Source organism: Mytilus edulis, chromosome 1 (assembly GCF_963676685.1).
Source record: "Mytilus edulis chromosome 1, xbMytEdul2.2, whole genome shotgun sequence".
Lineage (NCBI taxonomy): Eukaryota > Metazoa > Mollusca > Bivalvia > Mytilida > Mytilidae > Mytilus > Mytilus edulis.
In genome coordinates, this window is record NC_092344.1 from 24,639,757 (window position 1) to 24,663,109 (window position 23,353).

General features: G+C 32.6%; 1 protein-coding gene across 8 annotated transcripts in view; it reads left to right on the top strand.

The window, feature by feature from the left end:
* Positions 1-19,160, top strand: part of LOC139528569 (uncharacterized) — a 234,754-nt gene extending 215,594 nt beyond the window's left edge. For 2 of the 8 annotated variants that reach the window (XM_071324612.1, XM_071324604.1), the window contains exons 2-3: positions 1,488-1,630; positions 2,664-5,415. In XM_071324612.1, the coding sequence (XP_071180713.1) occupies positions 3,075-4,265 (1,191 nt within the window). In that variant the 5' untranslated portion in view covers positions 1,488-1,630; positions 2,664-3,074 and the 3' untranslated portion in view covers positions 4,266-5,415. The other 6 variants (XR_011665636.1, XR_011665638.1, XR_011665633.1 and 3 more) reach the window with 6 other exon arrangements.
* Positions 19,161-23,353: the final 4,193 nt, after the last annotated feature.

Consider the following 23,353-nt stretch of genomic DNA (forward strand, 5'->3'; position numbering starts at 1 on the left):
CAATTACGTATAACCAACATATTGTCCATGCTATGCTATAATTCGGAGTTTAGTATGGCGTCCATTATCACTAAACTAGTATAGATATTTGTTTAGGGGCCAGCTGAAGGACGCCTCCGGGTGCGGGAGTTTCTCGCTGCATTGCAGACCTATTGTTGACTTTCTGCTTCTGTCTGTTCTATTGTCGGGTTGTGGTCACTTTGAAACATTCCCCATTCTCAATTTTATTTTGATCTGAGATTTTATACCTTCATAGCCTGGTGCCAAGAAGTGTTTTTGTTTCTTGAGAAGTATATCTTTTACCTGTTTAGTAAATATAAAGTGTTACGATTGATATGTATATGTAACACAATGAAAAGAGACCAAAAAGGTACCACAATCGCATGCGATAATTTAGAAAAAAATGAAATGTACACGTTTTCGACATATTACTTGGACCATCATATACAATTCTTATCAGAAGATGTGGTTTCATTGTCAACATACATGAGTAGACAGATATTCGTAGAACAAAGAACACAGAAGTAACCAGATTAGAATATTTACTAATTCCGAAAGAATTAAACACTTAAATAACTTTTTGCCACATGAATTCTGGATCCGAATATGTGACTATTGTAATTAATTTGTTCTCAAAGTCACAGACGGAGTGAGATCTCAATCGTTCCCGTTACCTCTAGCCTATGTGGAATAAAGAAACACACATCAATACGAACAGTGTATGGGTTTGAACTCTCAACCACAGGATTGCCAACCACTCAGATACACTCAGGAACGAAACGTCCATCAATAACGACATCGCACCAGTGGATGAAAACAGACCACAATGATACCAAACTTACAATTTGGTAGATAACAGTGAAATTAAAGAATTATATTTTAAAAACAGTTGTATAGTACGTTTTCCCTATGTGTGTTAAGTTATTTTTTAGGCTGACGCCGACAAATTAAATATCTATTGGATATCTTTTAAAAATATATATTTAGTACATGTTATAGGTTGCACTTTGTAAATACAGCTGTTTCTCAAAACACGCCTCTTTTGGGGAGATCTTGAATATTCATAGAAAATTAATTTTGTTTACATTTTGGTTCCCAGTTATGCTCCCTGTGTTCCATCTCACAAAGACATAACTTGGGAATGTAACCTGTAAATAAACTTGTGCATATTGTTTACATTGAAATCTGTGGTAACCTTTCATTCGAGGTAGGGGTAGTTAAGAAAATTAGTGTTAGTTTAAACTCTGAGAAGTTCAGGGCATATAAACGTTGAAGATATGCCGCACAGCCCTATATGTTGACCTTTGAAAACAATTGTGATGCATATATATACTTTCAATTCTAGGATAAGAGTTTTTTCAAAACTTCATAGTAAAAGTGGTACAGTTTAAGACGTAAAAGGAGTTCCTAAAGGAAATTGCATTGTCAATATATACAGAAATGCAACCTATAAGTAGTGTATAACAATATCCACCGTATGTTTATAGGTTTATATAAATGTCCCAGACCATATGACGATTTGGACCGTACGCAGAATGAAAACAGACCACAATGATACGTTCCTGATCGTATGCGTAAAAACGTGCATTATAGGACGAACTGGAACCATATATGTAGTTGGACCGTATGGGTAAATTTTAGACAAACATTTATTGGAATTTACAAATTGATATTAATACAATTAGTTAAATGAAGTGAAATATATCATCAGCCCTACATAATAATCTGGAAATATTATATCAACAACTGGTATTATAAGGGTAACAAAGCTACTTTATTCATACTTTTCGACACGTTTTTATTATATTTTCTCATTGTATTTTCGACGGATTAAAAAAAAAATTTTGTTTAGATTCTTTTACGGTTTTTGTAGTAAACTTCCTCAATATTGTACAATCTTTTCTTTCGAATTATGTTTACTTCTAATAACTTCAATATTCAAAGTAAAACTGTACCAAAAGGTTTAAACATCAAAGTGAGTCGCCAGGCATCGGGACATAAATCCAAAAGAATCATGAGCCGTTGGAATGAAATTCTGTTTAACTGTTCAATCCAGCTTCTTCAACTGTTACTTTCCTTTACAACCACAAATTACAAACAAATTGTAAATGAAATATCAGATATCTGATACTCTTCAACTTCGTACTTTATTTGGCTTTTTAAAACTTATTTTGGATTTGAGCGTCACTGATGAGTCTTTTGTAGACGAAACGCGCGTCTGGCGTATATATAAAATTTAGTCCTGATATCTATGATGAGTTTATATCATCAACAATAGTAACATTTCTCGTAACGATTTAGCAATAATTTAACGTCGACTCGCAGATATTGAACAAATTGAACTATCGAAACATAAAGAAAAACAAAGGAATAAATTTCAAAGAGATAAAATGCACACTGTCCATTTAAATCAGCATATGAATGATATTAATACAACAGACCATAAGATCCCTAGAAAAAGAAAATTTAAAAGACGGAAACAAAAAACAGAAAGCATTGTTGTAAATTTGTCATCTAAAGAACTTACACGTGCTGAGGAATCTCTTTTAAGTAAAGGTTTAAACTTCTGTCCTATCCCATCAACTGTAAACAACTTTTTAGCTAGACGGAGACTTAGACCAATTCGCTAGACATTTACGCTTGAAAGATTTTTTCTACAATAGGGGCAAGAAAAACCTTGAAGAAGCCGGATTAACAGATTCAGATACTGACACCAATGAAGAAGTCATGCCCATCCCAAAATTTAGGACAACAAGTTCATGGAAACCACGAAAGAGTAAAAATGATAACTTGGAGTCATTCATTAACTACGTGAGGTCTGATATAAAGTCCTGTATAACAAATACAAGAAATTATAATTTATCCAAGTCAGAAAGTATAGCTTTGAAAGCGTTAAAAGATCAAGAGGATATTGTAATAAAACCTGCCAACAAAGGGGACGCTGTGGTTATCATGAATAAAACAGATTATATAGCAGAGGGGAATCGCCAACTTTCTAACTCCATTTTTATAAACAATTAACCACAGATCCAACGCTTAATACTATTCGAAGGATCAACACCGTCCTTCAAGAGATGTTCGACAATAAGCATATAGACAATGACACCTTTGATTATCTCCGACCTCTTGAGAACGAAGCAAAGGCCGGACGATTCTATATGTTGCCTAAAATACATAAAACGGGCAATCGAGGTCGACCAATTGTGTCAGCGAATAGTCATCCAACTGAAAAGATATCAGAATTTGTAGACCATCATCTAAGACCTCACGTGAAAGAACTACCCTCATTCATTCAAGATACAACTGATTATCTCAAGAAAATGGAAAACCTCAATCCTTTACCAAGCAATACTATACTTGCATTCATGGACGTGTCTTCTTTATATACCAACATTCCACAAGACGAAGGAATAGCAGCGTGTGAAAATGCATGGACCACTCGTAGTGAAAAAAAGCCTCCTACTGAGTGCCTTGTTACACTTCTGAAACTACTACTGGAGAATAACAACTTCCCTTTCAATGAAAAACACTATCTCCAGATAGACGGTACTAGTATGGGTACAAACATTGCCCCGTCATATGCCAACATATTTATGGGCCAACTTGAAAAACGCCTCTTGGCTAGTGCTCCATATCAGCCTTTATCATGGTTCCGATTCATGGACGATATTGATTTCAATTGGATAGATTCACAACAACATCTCAATGAATTTCTAGAACAATGTAACTCTTTCCACCATTCAATAAAATTTACATATGAATCATCTATGGAGAAAATTAACTTCCTCGATACTACGAGTTACATCAAGAACGAAACCATTATAACGAACCTTCATACCAAACGAACGGACAAACATCAATTCCTTTCTCCTAAAAGTTGCCATCCTAAACACTGCTCTCGTGGTATCCCATTGAGCCAGGCATTGCAAATCAAGAGAATATGCGCTACTGAAAATACGAAAAATTCTAGACTTGGACAACTTCGTAAACATCTAGTTGTTCGAGGATACAATAACAAAATCATTGATAGCGCTTTCGAAAGAGCAAACAGAACTAGTCGCCAAGAACTTCTTGAGTACAAAGATAAGAATAAAGCAGCTAACAGAACACCCCTTGTACTCACTTACCATCCTGATTTTAAAAATGTGTCATCCATTGTTCAGAAGCATTGGAAAATTATAGAAAATAAATTTAAATTTAAAAAAGTTTTCTCATTACCACCAGTCATGGCCTTCAGAAGACCTAAAACATCAGTGACAAATTAGTGACATCTGTATTAGCAAAGCAGCCTAATCCTAATCCATCGGCCGGTTGCTACAAACAATGTGGTCGAAAAATTGTTTGTGTTGTAAATCTGCCAATACAAGCAGTTCTTTCATCAGCTCCGTTACTAAACAAAATTATACCATCTACTCTCATTCCAACTGTAAAACGGAAAACTCAATTTATATATTAACATGTGACACTTGTGGCATTCAGTATGTGGGAGAAACAATTGACAAATTTAATATTTGGCTCAATAACCATCGTTCATCGTACAAAACCAACAAAAACTGTCCTCTCACAAGACATCTTAGTTCAACGAAACATCCTTTTGCTAATGTTACTTTCCAAATTATAGAAGTCAACACCGCAGGACACCACGGCGAGGAGAAGAGAAAACTTTTGGATCCACCAACTCCACACTTTAGAACCTGATGGTCTTTACGAAAAAGACAAAAAAAGATACAGGAAAGATACAGAATAATTTAATACAAAGCATCGTCCTTTTTATCCCGTAATATTGGACAATGGACGTTGCTAACTTCAACTACCAATTATGTATTTTCAAGGTAGCTAAATCCAAGTGCAACATATACATTGAGCTGCAAAATTTTCTTATTTTCAAAGCAGCTAAATTCAATTGCTCATAGACATTGAGCTGCAAAATTTTCTTATTTTAAAGGCAGCTAAGTGAAACACATACATTGAGCTGCAAAAGTTTCTTATCATCTACATCCGATTTCACCTGGATAGATGCTGGCTTGATAAAGCTAGTTGGTCTAGCGAAATATTGCGTTTATTTTCATCATTTTGTAAATATTTTAAACATTCATATATTTACATACTAAATAGTGTGTTAACATTACATTGTTAGGCAATTATATATATATATATATATATGGGATTGGTATATTACACATCGGGTGAAAGCGAAGCTCGAATCCGAATATGGAATTTACTGACTCCATTTATATCGTATTAGTTCACTAGCACAGTATGTGACGAATTTATCTTACCGACTATCTTAACATGTGATATTAAGACTTGTGGTCTATAAAAGTGATCAAGTCTTCAATACTGTTAGTATTATGAACCAACTGCCATAGGTCTATTTAAAAACAAGAGCCAACAATAAAAACTTGTTAGCTTTAATATGTTGTATGGGATTAGTTCCAATCGTTCATTATCGATTTAAGATTTTTTTTTCTCACCGCCGTGTTGTTTGTATAAAGGGACACAACTCCACTACTAACATAATATGGATTATACACTGTCTCCACGTGGTTGCTCTTAACCAATCCTATTCTTAGAAATGTATAGGAGGTAAGATAAAATTAAATCTCATGTATTACTGACATGCTGGATACACAATCGTAACATATCAAATTTACGTGACCTTTTTAAACAGTTAAAATATTAAGTTTTATTTCATTTACATTTAAAATTAGGTAAACCCTATGCGTACAGTCTGACCGTATACGCATTTTGAAAAAAAATACGCATAGATCCAAACAAATACTCATATGGTCTGGAACATAAATACTATTAAAATATCTTACAACAGACTGTTATGACCCGTCAGTGGCATTATTTAATTTGTGTACTTTCTGGGATTGTAGTGTTGATGGTTTACTTTTATCTTTTTTTAATTCCATTTTGCAACTCGGAAATTGAATGAAGATTATCGGCCGTTGTGTTTCCTAATCATAATTAATATAATTGTATTTTGTTTTAAGTGTATATATACGACAGTTCCTTGCTATTTACTAAGTTAACGATTTAAAGTAGCTTCTGTTTTGCTTAGTAAATTCTTACATACGTTTGCATACAGCCAGTAATGAGTATATATATATTTTGTAAATTTGCCAATCAATTTTCATGGTTGCCACAAAGAAAGCATGAACCTTGTAGATGTCTGTAATTTCATATGATTGTATTATTTTAACATCTGTAAAATTCAATACAAAAGAAATTTTTCTCAACTGTCAAGGAGAACACATTTCTCTGATTTAAATCAATCTTTCTCAAGAGAGACATCATTAAAATGAGAATTAAAACAGATATTTAAATCTATTAATATTTTAATGCCTTTTTAATGCAATTATTACCTTGAGTCTTATGTTTTGTTGAGACCAGATACCAGAGATTAGATTGTTCAATTCATTCACACACATGGAACATGCATATGATAAATAAACCACTCAAGTGTTTTGACAACTATGATCGATTGCTTTAAAATTGAAATTCTTACCGTAATTCTTAATGTTAAATTATAGATTTAATCTCTTCTACGTCAAATAAATAAACCATCAATTCAAATTCTTAAATCGACAATCCAACCCATATTATTCTTATTATTCTGCATTAATGTGGTACCCAACACTTTCACTAAAAATTTTTGGCTCGTTTAATTTTCATATTTTTCATAAGTATTTACTTTGACCCTTTAACGAAAATATAAAACATTCAAAAATTTTGAACCAACCGTTTTGTCAGAAAAATTACACTGGTTATATAGCAGTTTGACAAACACAAATTTTGATCATTGAGAAGCTTAATATTCCTTTTACAACACAACGTAACTAAAACGTTTAGCTGACTTTACAGAGTTATCTCCCTGTAGTGTTAGGTACCACCTTAATATACAAAAGTATGATGTAATTTGCGTAATTTTGTTGTATGATGTTCTGGTCACCTTAGGCTATAATGAAAAATAAGGTTTCAACTCAGAAGTCCGTAAAAGCGCTTCCGACGCATGCCATTAATACACGTATCATAAAACCTTCAAATTAAAAAACAGTTTGTCTGATCTATTTTTCATTTTTGGACACTAAAGTATGTTTAAATAACAGTAGAGTAAAAGTCGATTTAGGGATCCTTTATTTTGACATGTTTCAATAATAGTCCGATAATTTCGATAGCATTTCAACTCAATGTGAGCCTATTTAGGAATAGTTCCCTACATGCAACGACACTTATTAAATTAGATTTTTCATGAGATATAGGATGTCGCGACGTACGATAGGTAAAATTATAGTACCACCAGGTGCAAGGAGATAACTCTGCAAAATATTCTAAATATATGGCATGGTAGTCAGAAGAAAAAATACCCCTAAATTTTGTTAAAGTACTCCTACACCCCGCCCCCACTTTTAAAATTACAATGTTGAATTAATTAACATAAGAAAATACCTAAGCAAATAAATGCTGATGCTCGTTATTAACTTGTGAATCATCGCCTTTTCCTATGTAATATTCATTATCAACTTGTGATGTGCCCATACACCGGAGTTAGGCTCATAATTGAACGGTCATTTTAGCGCATATTTGCGTTTTGGCCCTGGGTGTCGAGTGACCAATATGGGTCTATCTTTCAAGTTTGTTTACTGTTTAATGGTCATTATTATTTCTACAATATATTGGATGCAAAACTGCAGATTTATTTTCTTGATATATATTAATGTGATAAAATGTGTATATAGATGAACTAACCGATCTACTTGTATATATTTTGTTGATTTTAAGAGCAGATTATGGAGTGTGGCGTACAAGAGTACATCTACCTAACAGACACGTTCATAGCCTCCAATTCTAGATCTTAGCCTTAATCTAGTATACACAAGTAATTAGATAGAGAGAGAGAGACCGTTTAATTTCCCCCAAAAAGTTTTTCATTTTTGCTATCAGTGTAAAAGCACGAGCATTTAACTTCAGGGGTTATAACTTTTCCTAAACAAATATTCTGATTTCCAATTTGACAAAAAAGTATTGTGGTCAAGCAGAGTAATGTTCTTTTACCGGATCAACCAAAGACTCTTTATTGTTATTGTTTAAATGTAATACGTGCTTCCTTTACGTTCGTTCGTACCTTTTGGCAAAATGTAAAAAAGCTCTATGAAAAGAGTATATTGATATTTGGTCTCAAAATTGAATTGAATTGAGTGTTTAATTGTAAAATACCGGGATGTTTCTATTTTGTGTTTATTGCAATTAATACGTTTATAAGATTAAAACAAATGATTACAATCCAACAGGCGGTTACTTACTAACTACACGGCTCCAGATAACTGTTTCCCTGTCAATTGTGTAATATCTGGACAGATACACAATTGAAACCTTAAAAATAGTGGTTTCTCATATACACAATATCATAAAAGAGGGACGAAAGATACCAGAGGGACATAAGTTGCCATTTAAATTTCAGTATAATTTCAAAAATGGACGATGAAATATTAAATAATTGTACAAAATTTAATGTTGACATTTTAGATTTGTGGCTTTTTCTCCCTACATTTATCAAAATGTGTGACTCTTTACCTTCCAAATTAATGACGTCTTTCCCTTGACTCTTTTTCCGTGAACCTATTTCAACTAGATAAGGTATGCCATAACTAGAAATTTGCATTATGACTTTTTGATTTTACCATTTGGTGAAGGACTGCCGTTTTGATTTTTTATTGGAGTGCAGTATTTTTAAAATAATAACGTGTTATAGTGTTCTTTCATTTGTCTTTTTTAATATAACTTTTATTGTCAGGTCTGTTATTCATTTGACGTGACTCTTTACTATTGCATCCAATCATACATTGAACGAAACAATTATTTTATTTGTACATGTGTGACGTTGTTGTTATTGCTTTTGGTTGGCGGCTTACTTATGTAGTAATTGCATCTTAAATTCATACAGCATAAATATTATGTATATATATATGTTTAGTCCTTAATTTATTTTATGTATTACATGTTGGCGATTAATTATATGAATATGTGACGAACATGGTTGACTTTGTTACCATAGAGTGTTTATCTATGGAGGAAAAAACACATAACAAGAGGTACATATAATAGGAAAATGAAAAAAAGCAAATGATAGTTACTAATGAAATGTAAATTATTAACTGATAGGTATCATATAATTGTTTAGAAATTTTATCTGGTTGTTCACCTTTTTTGTCGTCTGTGATATACTTATCAAAGTATATTTAGAAACATAGAACAAGACATATGCTAGTTTGAAAAATGCTACCAATGTAAGCATGTCAAACAATTTTCGTTGATGAAGGGTCTAAATACAGCACAAACAACATTTTCAAAAAGACCAAAAAAGTGAAAAAGTATCTTCTAACAAAACGCATTTGACTATATATACAAAAATCTGTGTGTGTTTATGTAACTAACATCCTCTAGTACAAATTAAGATTTTATCATTCTATTGTCATATAAAGGATTTAGCACTTCCACAAAATATATGAGCGTATTGATTGTGTTTGTTGGTTTTTCTTATTTTCTAATAATATGACTATAATTGTCAGTTTGGATTGATCTGAAAAGACATATATTGCATTTTTCTTTGTTCTCACTTTTCCTTTAGCTTTTAACATATAACGTTAAATAAGCAAGACAAATGTTAGTCGCACTTTTCATGAAAAACGGCTGTAGCAAATGTTTCTATTGTTACATATACAAACAAAGCGTGTTGTGTTGTGTTGTTTTTATTTTTTAATTTCTAAAAAGTATGACAGTAATTATCCATTGTAGACAATATTAAAGTGTTGTTGTATTTTACCCTTATTATATACTGTTAAATTATCTAGTGTTCTAATCTTCAATAGATCACAGTGTTCAAATTGAGTGTTGATACTTGTTAAAATTAAATGCGTGCATTTCATAGTCAATTAGTACTCGTGTTTGAAAGGTGATTGATTTACTGATGTATGACACAGGTAGAAAAGGTCTATTTTATTTCGCTAAATGGACTGACACAAAGATGAAGTGATCATTGCACTTCTGACTTGCTTATAAATATTCTATGTGTATTAAAAAAGGAAATGATTTCAGATTTGGGTGAGTTTGTATTTTTCTTTAAAATTGTTTATTGTATAACTTGATAAAATAGTTTAACTTGAGGGACCATCTGAGATTTACTTCATATACACTGGTTCAAAATACATTATTGTTTATTTTATAATATCTAAACTAAGACTAAATGAAACTAATATTGGAGAGTCTTCCTTATTTTCTTATAAGTATATTAGTGTCCCGTATGTGTCTAAAAGTGTGTGTGTATCCGGATAGAATGTGTTTCAATGAGAGATCTATTATGTCATTATTTTTAACGTGTCAAACATCTATTTTCGAAGCGCATCATATTTTGAGCAGACCAATAGAAAGTGTACAACACCGTTTGTGATTTTGCAGTTTTCATGCAGCGCCTGGGGTTGAAACGCGCATTCGTCATTCAGTAGGTCAGTGAGCGGAGAATTATCTATTATTATTAGCTCGTATATTTCCTCCATAGGCCCGTTATATATAATCCAGCCGTCATCCCTAAATCTGGAAGTGATTATCATAGGGTTTCTGTGTTGAAAGCGTTGTAACATGTTTGAAGAAACACAAACATTGTAAGGTCCGCCCAAGGTTTCACGGTAATGTTAATTGCTAAAAATAAATTCATTTTCATTTTTTTCTCTAAAAAAAGCCTTAAAAGGCGTTGTATACTGTCCTTTGGTGGCACTTTGATTTCATTCTTGCTTGGATCAATATTGGTCAGTTCCCCGTTTGTGGCTTCAGTATGTCATTAAATGTAAAACAAGTGTACATATAATTGGCATTGAATGCTACTTATAGGTAACAGTCACGTTTGGGTTTTATATTTTCAATCGAATTTATAAAACTTGACTTATCTTTTATATATATGAATATTATTTTAAGTTCAGCGAGGTCCGAAGGGCACCGTGTGAGCTTTGACTAATACTTGGCCTCCGTCGTCGTCCGTCGCCGCCAGTTTTTGGCTTATATCTCAGAAACTAAAGCATTCAGAGCAAATCTGACAAAGGGTAAACTGGTTTAAAAGGTCGAAATTTATCAGCCCTGAAATTTTCAGATACACCGTAGAACTCATTGTTGGGTTGTTGCTACTTAATTGTTTTTTAAGAAAAATGTTCAGTTTTTTGTTATTATCTTGAATATTACTGAAGATTAAGATAAATTGTAAACAGCAAAAATTTTCAACAAAGTAAGGTCAAGGTTTTATGTTACCAAAATTTTCAATTGACCCGTTATGGATGTATTTGCTCTTTAAGGTGGTACCCAACACTACAGGGAGATAACTCTGTAAAATCGGGTAAACGTTTTAATTACGTTGTGTTGTTAAGGGAATATAAAGCTTCTCAGTGACCAAAATTAGAGTTTGTCAAACTGCTATGTATTTTTTCTGATAAATTAGTTGGTTCAATTTTTTTGAAATTTTTATATTTTTGTCAAAGGGCCAAAGTAAATACTTTGTTTAAATTTTATGAAAGTCAAACGATCCATCTTAATGTTAGTGAAGGTGTTGGGTACCACCTTAAGGACAATTTTACACATGTTGTCTATGTTTTTAAACAAATCTTCGCAAATTAATCTAGGATAAATTTTGTATTGTATTTACTTGTTGTAAGTCTAGAAACAGAGACACTAAGGCTAAAATGCATTCATTTGCTTTTGAAGAAAATATGACTGATACTATGCACATTTGAATTGCATTTTTAAGCCACATATTAGAATACATTAAAAAACAAAAATAATCATTGATGAAAGATTCCAGCAAAACAATAACAGATGAGCGATTTAGACTCTTGAGAGCCTCTTGTTTAACAAACGGAACAGGAAAATAATCGATATAGTGTCCAATATTGTGTAGAGGTGTTTCACACAAGGATACAATTGGTCTGCTCGGAATTAAATTTTCTCGCCTAGCTGTTTCATTTCTATCCATTTCTGTTAGTATATTTTCAGATAGGTTATGCATTTTAGGCAACAGATAGAATTTTTCTACTTTAGTTGTATTTATGTTTTCTTTCAAATATCTAAATGTTATATTGTCAAATATGATTAATATTATGTAGGTTTTTGTAATACTGAACGAAATTTAAGCTACCTCCTTTACTTTGTATTCAGCAGTTTCGTCGTAATAAATATTATATTTTTTTCACAACAAATACATTCCTTATTCTAAAGATAGTTTGTTACAATTATACTTAACTGTCCAAGCGCCAGTGGAGTATTCCTGTGGAAAAAAAAACTCTGAGTAGCCAGGAACATACTCACAATATAATCAACAATATTACATAAACTTTTACATTATATGCAAATTATTCTATTAAATCAATTTCTTCAAATTTGTGAAATATACACTTCGAGAAATTATTTTGCTTTCATTCATAACCCTTCTTAATTTCTTTATAAACAATTCATACACATCTGTATATTTCAATTTCTGCTCTGAAACATAGTATAATTTGAAAATGCAAAAATCTAAAACTGTCACAAAATAGTTAAAACCATGAGAACCCTTATCTGATATGTTGAATCCAAATACTATATGTTTAACTGATATTTTATTTTAAAAATTTATTTGTGCAAGATCTTGTACTTTATCCTTAAAGTCTTTTAAAAAATAACATGTTATAAAGAAATAAAAGTAATCTTCCTCTTCTGCTTAACAAAAAAAATACATTCATTTTTATCAGAAATTTTCCATTTAAATAGTAATTACTTTGTTGGAATAATATAATGTAGTAGTTTCCATCTAAACATTTTCATCTTATTCTCTTTTAAAGATTTAGATATAAAATCGTTTACGAATGAAATTTAGCTTGCTATCTAACTATAAATTGCTTGTCCAAATATTTATACCAATTGCCTGTGAATATTTTTGATCTACTAGACTATTATATAACATTTTATTATAGATATATTTTGATTGTATTTGTTTATTTCCACATATCAAATTGTCCTTATTGATACTGATTTTACTCTTTAGAGAGTTTCCTTCAATTCCGTTGGGATGGAAGATTTTACGATTGTAAACTTTACAATCCAATTAGACTTATTGTTTAATTTTCTAAAATAAAAAAAAAACAAAAACATCTGATCACTTTCCCGCACGATCAAGTAAGTCGTTAATATAAATCAATCCACTTGCTACCCAGTTTTGAAAGAACAAACTATTGTTGCAATGTTTAACGTATCGGGTTCCAAAAATAATCTGTTTTCTAATATTTGAATTTTGTAAAACTTTCTCCTGTTTTTACCCAGTTTGAAATTACTTGTAAATAAAAGTCTAGCATATTTTCAAATTCGGTTAGTGATTGAACTCACTTAATTCGACCAATAATTCTAATATCAATGCGATACTAATAAGAAGTTGATATAAATAGTACACTTCTTCTCAGTTTTGCAGTTTTGCGTTTGCGCAGGGACGTTAAGGGCTTTCCAAGAAAATGCCCATCTTCATACATAGCAAAGGTGGTGGTGGTGATGATGATGAATGATGATGATGATGATAATGATGATGATGATGATGATGATGATGAGGAGGAGGAGGAGGAGGAGGAGGAGGAGGAGGAGGAGGAGGAGGAGGGGGAGGAGGAGGAGGAGGATAAAAATGACAATGAGGATGAGGATGAGGACAACATCTCGCAAAGCATAATCAAATTCAGCCATTGTAAAAAAAACATAATGTGAATAAATGTAAAGAGTACACACGACATTTAGGTAAAAAAAATACTTTTAAATATCTACCTGTTCCACAAACAGGAGTAAAAGAATATAGTAGCAAGTGTGCCATCCAGTACAGGGAATAACTTAAATGAATAAACTTGTCATACATCGTAGACAAAAAAAGTTTAATTCATTTCCAGCAACACTTGTCAAACATCGTAGACAAGACATCTTTTTTTTTCTTATTAACATTAGCACTTGTCTTGCATCAAAGACAAGAGACATTTAATTATATTTTAAATAACTTTCAAACTTCCTAAATTTAAATACACAATAAAATAACTAAAAAGAATTTAAGTAAAGTGTTGTGTTCACTGTTTAGAACAAGTGCGTATATACTAGGGTCAAGGTCACCGGCGATCTCTGGTCTGGTGGTTATGGTTTGTTTGTTTGTTTAAGGATGTATTCTTCTGACTCTTCAGTCTCGTTCAGTCTCGTTGAAATCTCGTTCTTGAATAATTTCCAAAACATGTGATACAAGTGTAAAACATCAATGAATTTTAAAAAGATTATAATTAAACATAACGCTGTCAAAAAATTGTATATTTACAATGAATGGTTTTTGAGTAATCCAGTTTACGACAAATCAAGTCTGTATTTTTACAAATGTTTTTGGCCAATATTTTGAACAAATGGGTGATGGATACAAACAATGATTTTACAAGAATCATGTTCATCTCATGTCATTTTGGTCTGTTCAAATTTCTTAGATATGTATTTTTTTCAATCATTTATAACAAAAAAGTTGAAATATTATGCCTTTTGTTCATAAAACTAAGAAAATAACAAAAATGTAAAATTGACCATGGTACACCTACCTATAGGTTTATTAAGTAAAATTTAGTCAGATTGGTCCACTTCCTCTTTGTAGAAAGTATGAAAAAAAGTTTAATTGTGGAACTGTGATTTTTTTCATGATTATAGCCAAAAAATAGGTAAAAATCGATGAAAAATGGGAAAATCATCACAATTGGGCATTTTCAAAGGGCTGTAGCAGAAAAATAAGTGCACCACGCTATGATTTTTTCTTCACCAATGATTTTATTACAGTCTTATAAACTCAAAGAGCGGGTTCTCAAAAAAAAATTTAATTCCAATTGTTGGCTCCTCATAAGTGTTTGTTTAAACATAGATATTACATTACGCCTCATAGAGAAGTTAAGATAATTCATTTCTTGAGACCTAAAGGCGAAATATGAATAAGAATCAACTGTACATATATTCTACGTAATATAACGGCACTACAGAATGTGCTTTACTTTAGCTTAAAAAAATTACTTAAAAAATAGGCACGTAAAACAATCTTATCTATAGCAAATGCTAATAAAATGACGTTTTTCTTTTGCAAGGAGAGTTTTTGATAAGTCGAAGCTAGTAATAAGGTTTTCCAAACACTAGATAAGCACTTTTATAAAAAGATTATTTCAATGAACATAACAATTGTTATTTGATTTTTCAGACAAGAAGTCGTAAACGCATTCGAACACATATATCTGCATTCGAGGTTGCTGACTATTTTTGTAAACAAATTTGATATTTCAATTGTTCATTACTAACTTACTTCATTAATATTCAATATTGACTCTTTTTATTATTAAATTCAGGAAAATTTTCAAACTTGTGGAATAATCTCACAACATCAGAAGCAAAACTTATGGCGAGTTTTTAAACAGGTATATTCGAATGACTGTCAGAAAAAAGCAAAACATCGAAATCAAGATAATCAATTGTAGTTTTATTTTTCCTAACATAACGACACGATTGAATGTCGTCTACTTTTACTGAAAAAATTAACTAAAAAATAAGGCTCGTAAAACAGTCTTATCCAAAAGCAAGTGCTAATTAAAGTTATGTTTTTTTTCCTTTTCAAGGAGAGCTTTTAAACAGTCGAAACTAGTAACAAGGTATACACCAAAATAAATAAGCACTTTTATAAAAAAAAATGCACTTAAACAAAGTTAGTGTACACTGTTTTCCATTGTATAATGATTACTATCTGCATTGATATTCAATTATTGCCTTGTTTTTCTATTATTGATTTCAGTAGAATTTCCAAACTTATGAAATACCCTTACAACATCAGAATCAAAACTTTTGGCGACTTTTATTGTTTGTTTTATAGAGATTAACATAATAACACAATGTCCACTGCTGTACCTCTATTTTTGACATTTTTACTTATTATGTCTGTTTGTTTTCTTAAGATTTTTATACGACAATCATACAAGTGAGAGGTTTAACAAGCTTTAAAACCAGGTTCAATCCAACAGTTTTTATAAAAGAAAATGCATGTACTAAGTCATGATTATGACAGTTGATGTTTATTGGATTGATATGGTCACTATTTTCTATTGTACTTTGATTACTATCTTCATTAATATGCAATCATTGACTATTTCCTATTTTTAATTTCAGGAGCATTTGCAAAGTTATGGAATGATCTAACAACACCAGGGTCAAAACTTTTGGCGACTTTTACAAACAGGTTTATTCGAATGACTGTTAGAAAAAACTATACATCAATATCAAGATAATTAACTGTACATTTATTCTACCTGATATAACGGTACTATTGAATGTAGTTTACTATTGCTAAAAACATTATAACACAAGAAGGCACGTAAAACAGTCTTTCCCATAAACAATTGTGAATAAAATGACGTTTTCTTTTGCAAGGAGAGTCTTTAAAAAGTTGAAACTAGAGGAAAAGTATGCACAAAAACAAATAAGCACGGTTATAACAAGATTGTTTCAATGAAAAAAAAAAAAACAAAGGTAGGGTAATTTATCAGACAGTTAGTCTTAAACGCATTAGAACACATATATGTCTATATAACTTTTTGTCTATATGTCTGTTTGTCTATATGCCTTTTTGTGTTTATTTCTTATATATGACATGGCTTTATACTTATACATCCCATCATTGTTTTATTGTGCCATGGTTAATGTTTGTTAATATTTTTGTTTGTTTTATAGGAATTAAGAAAATAACACAATGTTGACTGCTGTGCCTCTATTTCCGACATTTTTACCTGTTATGTCTGTTTGTTTTGTTCACAAATCGTTGTCAATATAATGGATTTTAATACGACAGTCATACCAGGGAGAGGTTTAACTAGCCTTAAAACCAATTTAATCCACCATTTTTTATAGAATGAAAATGCCTGTACCAAGTCAGAAATATGACAGTTGGTGTTCATTCGTTTGGTATAGTCACTATTTTCTATTGTACATAAATTATTAACTTCATAAATGTTTAATTATTGACTCTTTCTATTATTAATTTCAGGAGAATTTCCCAACTTGTGGAATAATCTCACAACATCAGAAGGAAAAATTTGGCGACTTTTATAAACAGGTAAATTCGATGGACTGTTAGAAAAAAGCAATATATCAAGATCAAGATCAAGATTATCAACTGTACATGCATTCTATCTAATATAACGGCACTATTAAATGTGGTTTAATATTGCTAAACAAATAAACAAATAAAAAAGGTGTGCACGCAAAACGGTCTTATCCAAAAGCAATTACAAATAAAATGATGTTTTTTTTTCTATTGCAAGGAGAGTCATTAAAAAGTCGAAACAAGTGACAAAGTGTGTGTAATGCACAGTACGTCAAAACAAAAATATCAAGCATACATCATACACATTTGGTAAATACACATCCATACCCCTTAGGCAATTCAAGAGATGTTCCGAAAAGTGTAATTATACCCTTTTTGTACCTGGCCTAATCACCATTTCCATATAAACATCAGTTAAAAAGAAAAATCCAAACGTTTTATTTAAGCTCTCTTCTATCATTTCCACCCCAGAAAAACTAAGAAATCTGAGGAAGGGAAAGAAAAAAATAAAGACAAAAAACACTATTATTAAAGGGAACTATATTCGTAGACAACGAAAAGCGGGATCATTAATTGTGGTTTTGGGCCAATAAGATATCTGACTCTGAGTTTTACTGTGCGTGATTTCGTGTCTATGTTTATTCTACATTGTTTAGAGGTGTTAGATGGTCTAACAATACATATGTATGTCCAAGTCAGGAGCCTCCGTCTTTTGTTAGTCTTGTTTATGTGTTGTCAATTGAATTAATTGTTTTCTAAATATTGGACTTGTGTAACTTCTATTTTCAATGCATGCGTACACATGTTAAGGGGCCAGCTGCATGAAGCCCGCCTTCGGTCGCTGAAATTTTCCGCTGTGGTGAAGAGCAATGGGTGATCTTGAGCTCTTTTTTGCCCTTTGATCGGGTTGTTGCCTTTGTTACACGTTCCACATTTCCATTCTTAATGTTATCATACACATTTAAGGATAATTGTCATGTTCCAGACACGTGTAGGTATTCCGTCGTGTGTTCTGCGGGTAAACTTATTAATAAAAATTCACATCTTTTTGGTCATGATTGTACCTTTTAGTATATTTCTCATGTTCAAAATTAGGTGATACACACATAGTGCGCACGTATACATAATTAACAAGTTCTTCAATATGTTTTAAAATACTATCGACAATTTGAATATTCAAAACACATATATTGAAACAAATTTCATTTCATTCTAAATCTACTCATTAAAAATAAAACAAAATTATGCAGTTTTGATCATCCTTTTAAATTTTTATATTGCGAAGTAATTTTAATTCAAAATGAAAAATGCATTTTTCATTTTTCAACATTTAAAGTCAAATTACAAAATACTTAATGTCAGCAATTCCAATTTTTCTTCTGAAATGAACTTATATTATTTTATCTAAAACAAGCAGCTGCAAATCATTTGATGTATTCAAACTGTTGAAATTTTATCTTTTTTTAATATCCTCGTGAAATCAAAAAAATTAATTCCATATTGATAACAAATTTCAATTATCATTAAGAAAATGATTTTTCAAAAGTCACTTCAAAAGAGTTTTGCCTTATGTTTAAAGTGTGAAGAGCAATTTGCTAAATTTATTTTTTTCTGTTAAAAATGCCATTTGTTTGGCGTAAATATACACGGTCTTCTGTTGTACATTGATTACCTAGTACTTCATTTATTTAGTATTCAATTATTTACTATGTTTTATTATTAATTTCAGGAGAATTTCTCAACTTGTGGAATAATCTTTAAACAGAAGAACAAAAACTTTCGGCGACTTTTACAAGGTTTGGACCTACTTAAAAAAAAACTTCAAACCGAACAAAACCCTGGATTTTTTGTCAAGTAGATATCAGCTACTAAGCTTCCCTTTTCATCTAGTACGAACAACAGTTTTGCCGTAGAACTTTTTTTTATTAACTTTTCTGTAAGGTGGGGTAGGGTGTTCGACCCTAACTCTGGATCTAGTTTAATAATAAAAAAATAAATCGAACAATACCCTGGATTTGTTTTCTCAGGTAGACCTCAGCTACCCTGCTTCCCTTTTGCTCATCGTGCAGACAGATGCATTGCCGAAGAACATTTGTTTATTAACTTTTCTGTAAGGGTTGGAGAGGGTGTCAGACCCCTACGTTAGACATACTTGGAAAAAAACTAAGCCGAAGAACAACCTGAACTTTTTCGAAGACAGACCTCAGCAACCTAGCTTCTCTCTGCACCTAGTGAGACAAAATAGTTGCCGTAGAACATTTTTTTGTAACATGTGGGAACGATATCCGGTCCCAACTTTGGACCTACTTTAAAAACAAAATAAGCCGCAAAACACCCTTGATTTTATTCAAGTAGACTTTAGCTACCTAAATTTATTTTCAACCTAGTACGGACAAAAAAATTGCCAAGGAATATTTTTAGTAACTTTTCTGTAAGAGTTGGGAGCGATGTCCTGTCCCAACTTTGGACCTACTTTACAAAAAAAAAAAAAAAAAAAAAAACTAAACCGTTAAACACCCTTGCATTTTTTCAAGTATACCTCAGTTAACCAACTTCTCTTTACATCTCTTGCGGACAAAAACATTGCCGAAGAATATTTATTTATTAACTTTTCTGTAATTTGCACCTTGTGCTGTGAAAAGTATGGCAGTTAAACATTGTGTTTAACACTTTTCTGTAAGAATTGGAAAGGGTGTCCAACCCCAACTTTGGATCTACTTTAAACAGAACACAGAACAACACCCCGGATTTTTATTCTCAGGTAGACCGCAGCTACTCAGCCTCTCTTTGCATTTAATCGGACAAAATGGTTGCCGTAGAACATTTTGTTATTAATTTTTCTGTAAAAGATGTCCGACCAACTTTGGACCTACTTAAAAAAAAGAATCCGAAAACCACTCTGGATGTTTTCCATTTAGACCTCAGTAACCTTGTTTCCCTTTGCTTTGTTTGACGTCAATATTTTTTTTTTATTAATTTTTCTGTAAGGTAGTGGGGTAGGGTGTCCAAGACCAACTTTGCACTTTCTTTCAAAAAAAAAAAAAACGAAGCCGAAGAATAACCTGTGTTTTTTTTTCTCAAATATACCACAGCTACCCGACCTTTCTTTACACCTTGTACGGACAACAGTATTGCCGTACAACATTTTTTATTAACTTTTCTGTAAGGTAGTTAGGTTGGGAGTCTGTTCCTAAATTTGGACCTACGTTCCAAACAAACTGTGCGGAAGAACAACTTGGGTTTCTTTTCCAGTATACCCCAGCTACCCAGCTTCCCTCTGCAGCTAGTGCAGACAAAAGTTTTGCCGTAGAACATTTTTTATTAACTTTTCTGCATGGAGGACGTTAAGGTGAGAAGACTGTCTGACTCAATCCTTGAACCTACATGACAAACAATAAATTAAGCCGAAGAACACACTGTGTTTGTTTTCTCAAGTAGACCACATCTACCCAGCTCCCCTTTGCATCTATTGTGGACAATGATTTGACATAGAACATGTTTTATTATTTTTTTTCTGTAAAGTAGTTGGTAAGGGTGTCCGGCCCCAACTTTGTTCTTTCTTTTAAAAAGAATAAACTAAGCCGAAGAACACCCTGTGTTTTTTCTCAAGTAAACCATAGCAACCCGGCCTTTCTGTGGACCTAGTGCGGACAAAAGTATTGCAGTACAATATTTTTTATTAACTTTTTCTGCATGGAAGAATTTAAGGTGAGAAGACTGTCCGACTCAATCCTTGAACCTACATGAAAAACAATATACTAAGCAGAAGAACACACTATGTTTTTTCTCAAGTAGACCACAGCTACGCAGTTCCCCTTTGCGCCTATTGTGGACAATGATTTGATATAGAACATTTTTTATTTTTTTTTTCTGTAAAGTAGTGGGGTAGGGTGTCCGGCCCTAACTATGCACTTTCTTTCAAAAAGAATAAACTAAGCTGAAGAACACCCTAAATTTTTTCTCAAGCAACCCGACCTTTCTTTGCACCTAGTGAAGACAGAAGTATTGCCGTACAATATTTTTTATATTAAGTTTTCTGTAAGGTAGCGGGGTTGGGTGTCTGACCCTAAATTTGGACCTACGATCCAAAAAAACTGTGCCGAAGAACACCTTGGGTTTCTTTTCCAGTACACCTCAGCTACCCAGCTTCCCTTTGCACCTTGTGCAGACACAAGTATTGCCGTAGAACATTTTTTATTAATTTTTCTGTAAGTGTAAGGTAAACTGTAAGGTAATAAGACTGACGGACTAAATCTTTGAACCTACATAAAAAACAATAAACTAAGCCGTAAAACACACTGTGTTTTTTCTGAAGTAGACCACAGCTTCACAGCTTCCCTTTGTGCCTATTGCGGACAATTATTTGACGTCAATATTTATTTAATTAATTTTTCTGTAAAGTGATGGGGTAGGGTGTCCGACACCAATTTTGCACTTCCTTTCAAAAAAATAAACTAACCCGAAGAACACCCTGTGTTTTTTCTCAAGTAAACCACAGTTACCCGACCTTCCTTTGCACCTAGTGCGGACAAAAGTATTGCCGTACAATATTTTTTATTAACTTCTCTGTAAGGTAGCGGGGTTGGGTGTTTGTTCCTAAATTTGGACCTACGCTCCAAAAAAAAACTGTGCCGAGGAAAACCTTTGGTTTCTTCTCCAGTACACCTCAGCTAACCAGCTTCCCTTTGCACCTAGTGCAGACACAAGTATTGCCGTAGAACATTTTTTATTAACTTTTCTGTAAGTGTAAGGTAGACTGTAAGGTAATAAGACTGACGGACTAAATCTTTGAACCTATAAAAAAACAATAAAATAAGCCGTAAAACACGCTGTGTTTTTTTCTGAAGTAGACCACAGCTACACAGCTTCCCTTTGTGCCTATTGCGGACAATTATTTGACGTCAATATTTTTTTTAATTATTTTTTCTGTTAGGTGATGGGGTAGGGTGTCCGACATCAATTTTGCACTTTCTTTCAAAAAAATAAACTAAGCCGAAGAACACCCTGTGTTTTTTCTCAAGTAAACCACAGCTACCCGACCTTCCTTTGCACCTAGTGCGGACAAAAGTATTGCCGTACAATATTTTTTATTAACTTTTCTGTAAGGTAGCGGGGTTGGGTGTCTGTTCCTAAATTTGGACCTACGTTCCAAAAAAAAAAAACTGTCCCGAAGAACACCTTGGGTTTCTTCTCCAGTACACCTCAGCTACCCAGCTTCCCTTTGCACCTAGTGCTGACACAAGTATTGCCGTAAAACATTTTTTATTAATTTTTCTGTAAGTGTAAGGTAAACTGTAAGGTAATAAGACTGACGGACTAAATCTTTGAACCTACATAAAAAACAATAAACTAAGCCGTAAAACACACTGTGTGTTTTCTGAAGTAGACCACAGCTTCACAGCTTCCCTTTGTGCCTATTGCGGACAATTATTTGACGTCAATATTTTTTTAATTATTTTTTCTGTAAGGTGATGGGGTAGGGTGTCCGACACCAATTTTGCACTTTCTTTCAAAAAAATAAACTAAGCCGAAGAACACCCTGTGTTTTTTCTCAAGTAAACCACAGTTACCCGACCTTCCTTTGCACCTAGTGCGGACAAAAGTATTGCCGTACAATATTTTTTATATACTTTTCTGTAAGGTAGCGGGGTTGGGTGTCTGTTCCTAAATTTGGACCTACGTTCCAAAAAAACTGTGCTGAAGAACACCTTGGGTTTTTTCTCCAGTATATCTCAGCAACTCAGCTTCCCGTTGCACCTAGTGCAGACACAAGTATTACCGTAGAACATTTTTTATTAACTTTTCTGCAAGTGTAAGGTAGACTGTAAGGTAATAAGACTGACGGACTAAATCTTTGAACCTACATAAAAAAACAATAAAATAAGCCGTAAAACACACTGTGTTTTTATCTGAAGTAGACCACAGCTACACAGCTTCCCTTTGTGCCTATTGCGGACAATTATTTGACGTCAATATTTTTTTTAATTATTTTTTCTGTTAGGTGATGGGGTAGGGTGTCCGACATCAATTTTGCACTTTCTTTCAAAAAAATAAACTAAGCCGAAGAACACCCTGTGTTTTTTCTCAAGTAAACCACAGCTACCCGACCTTCCTTTGCACCTAGTGCGGACAAAAGTATTGCCGTACAATATTTTTTATTAACTTCTCTGTAAGGTAGCGGGGTTGGGTGTCTGTTCC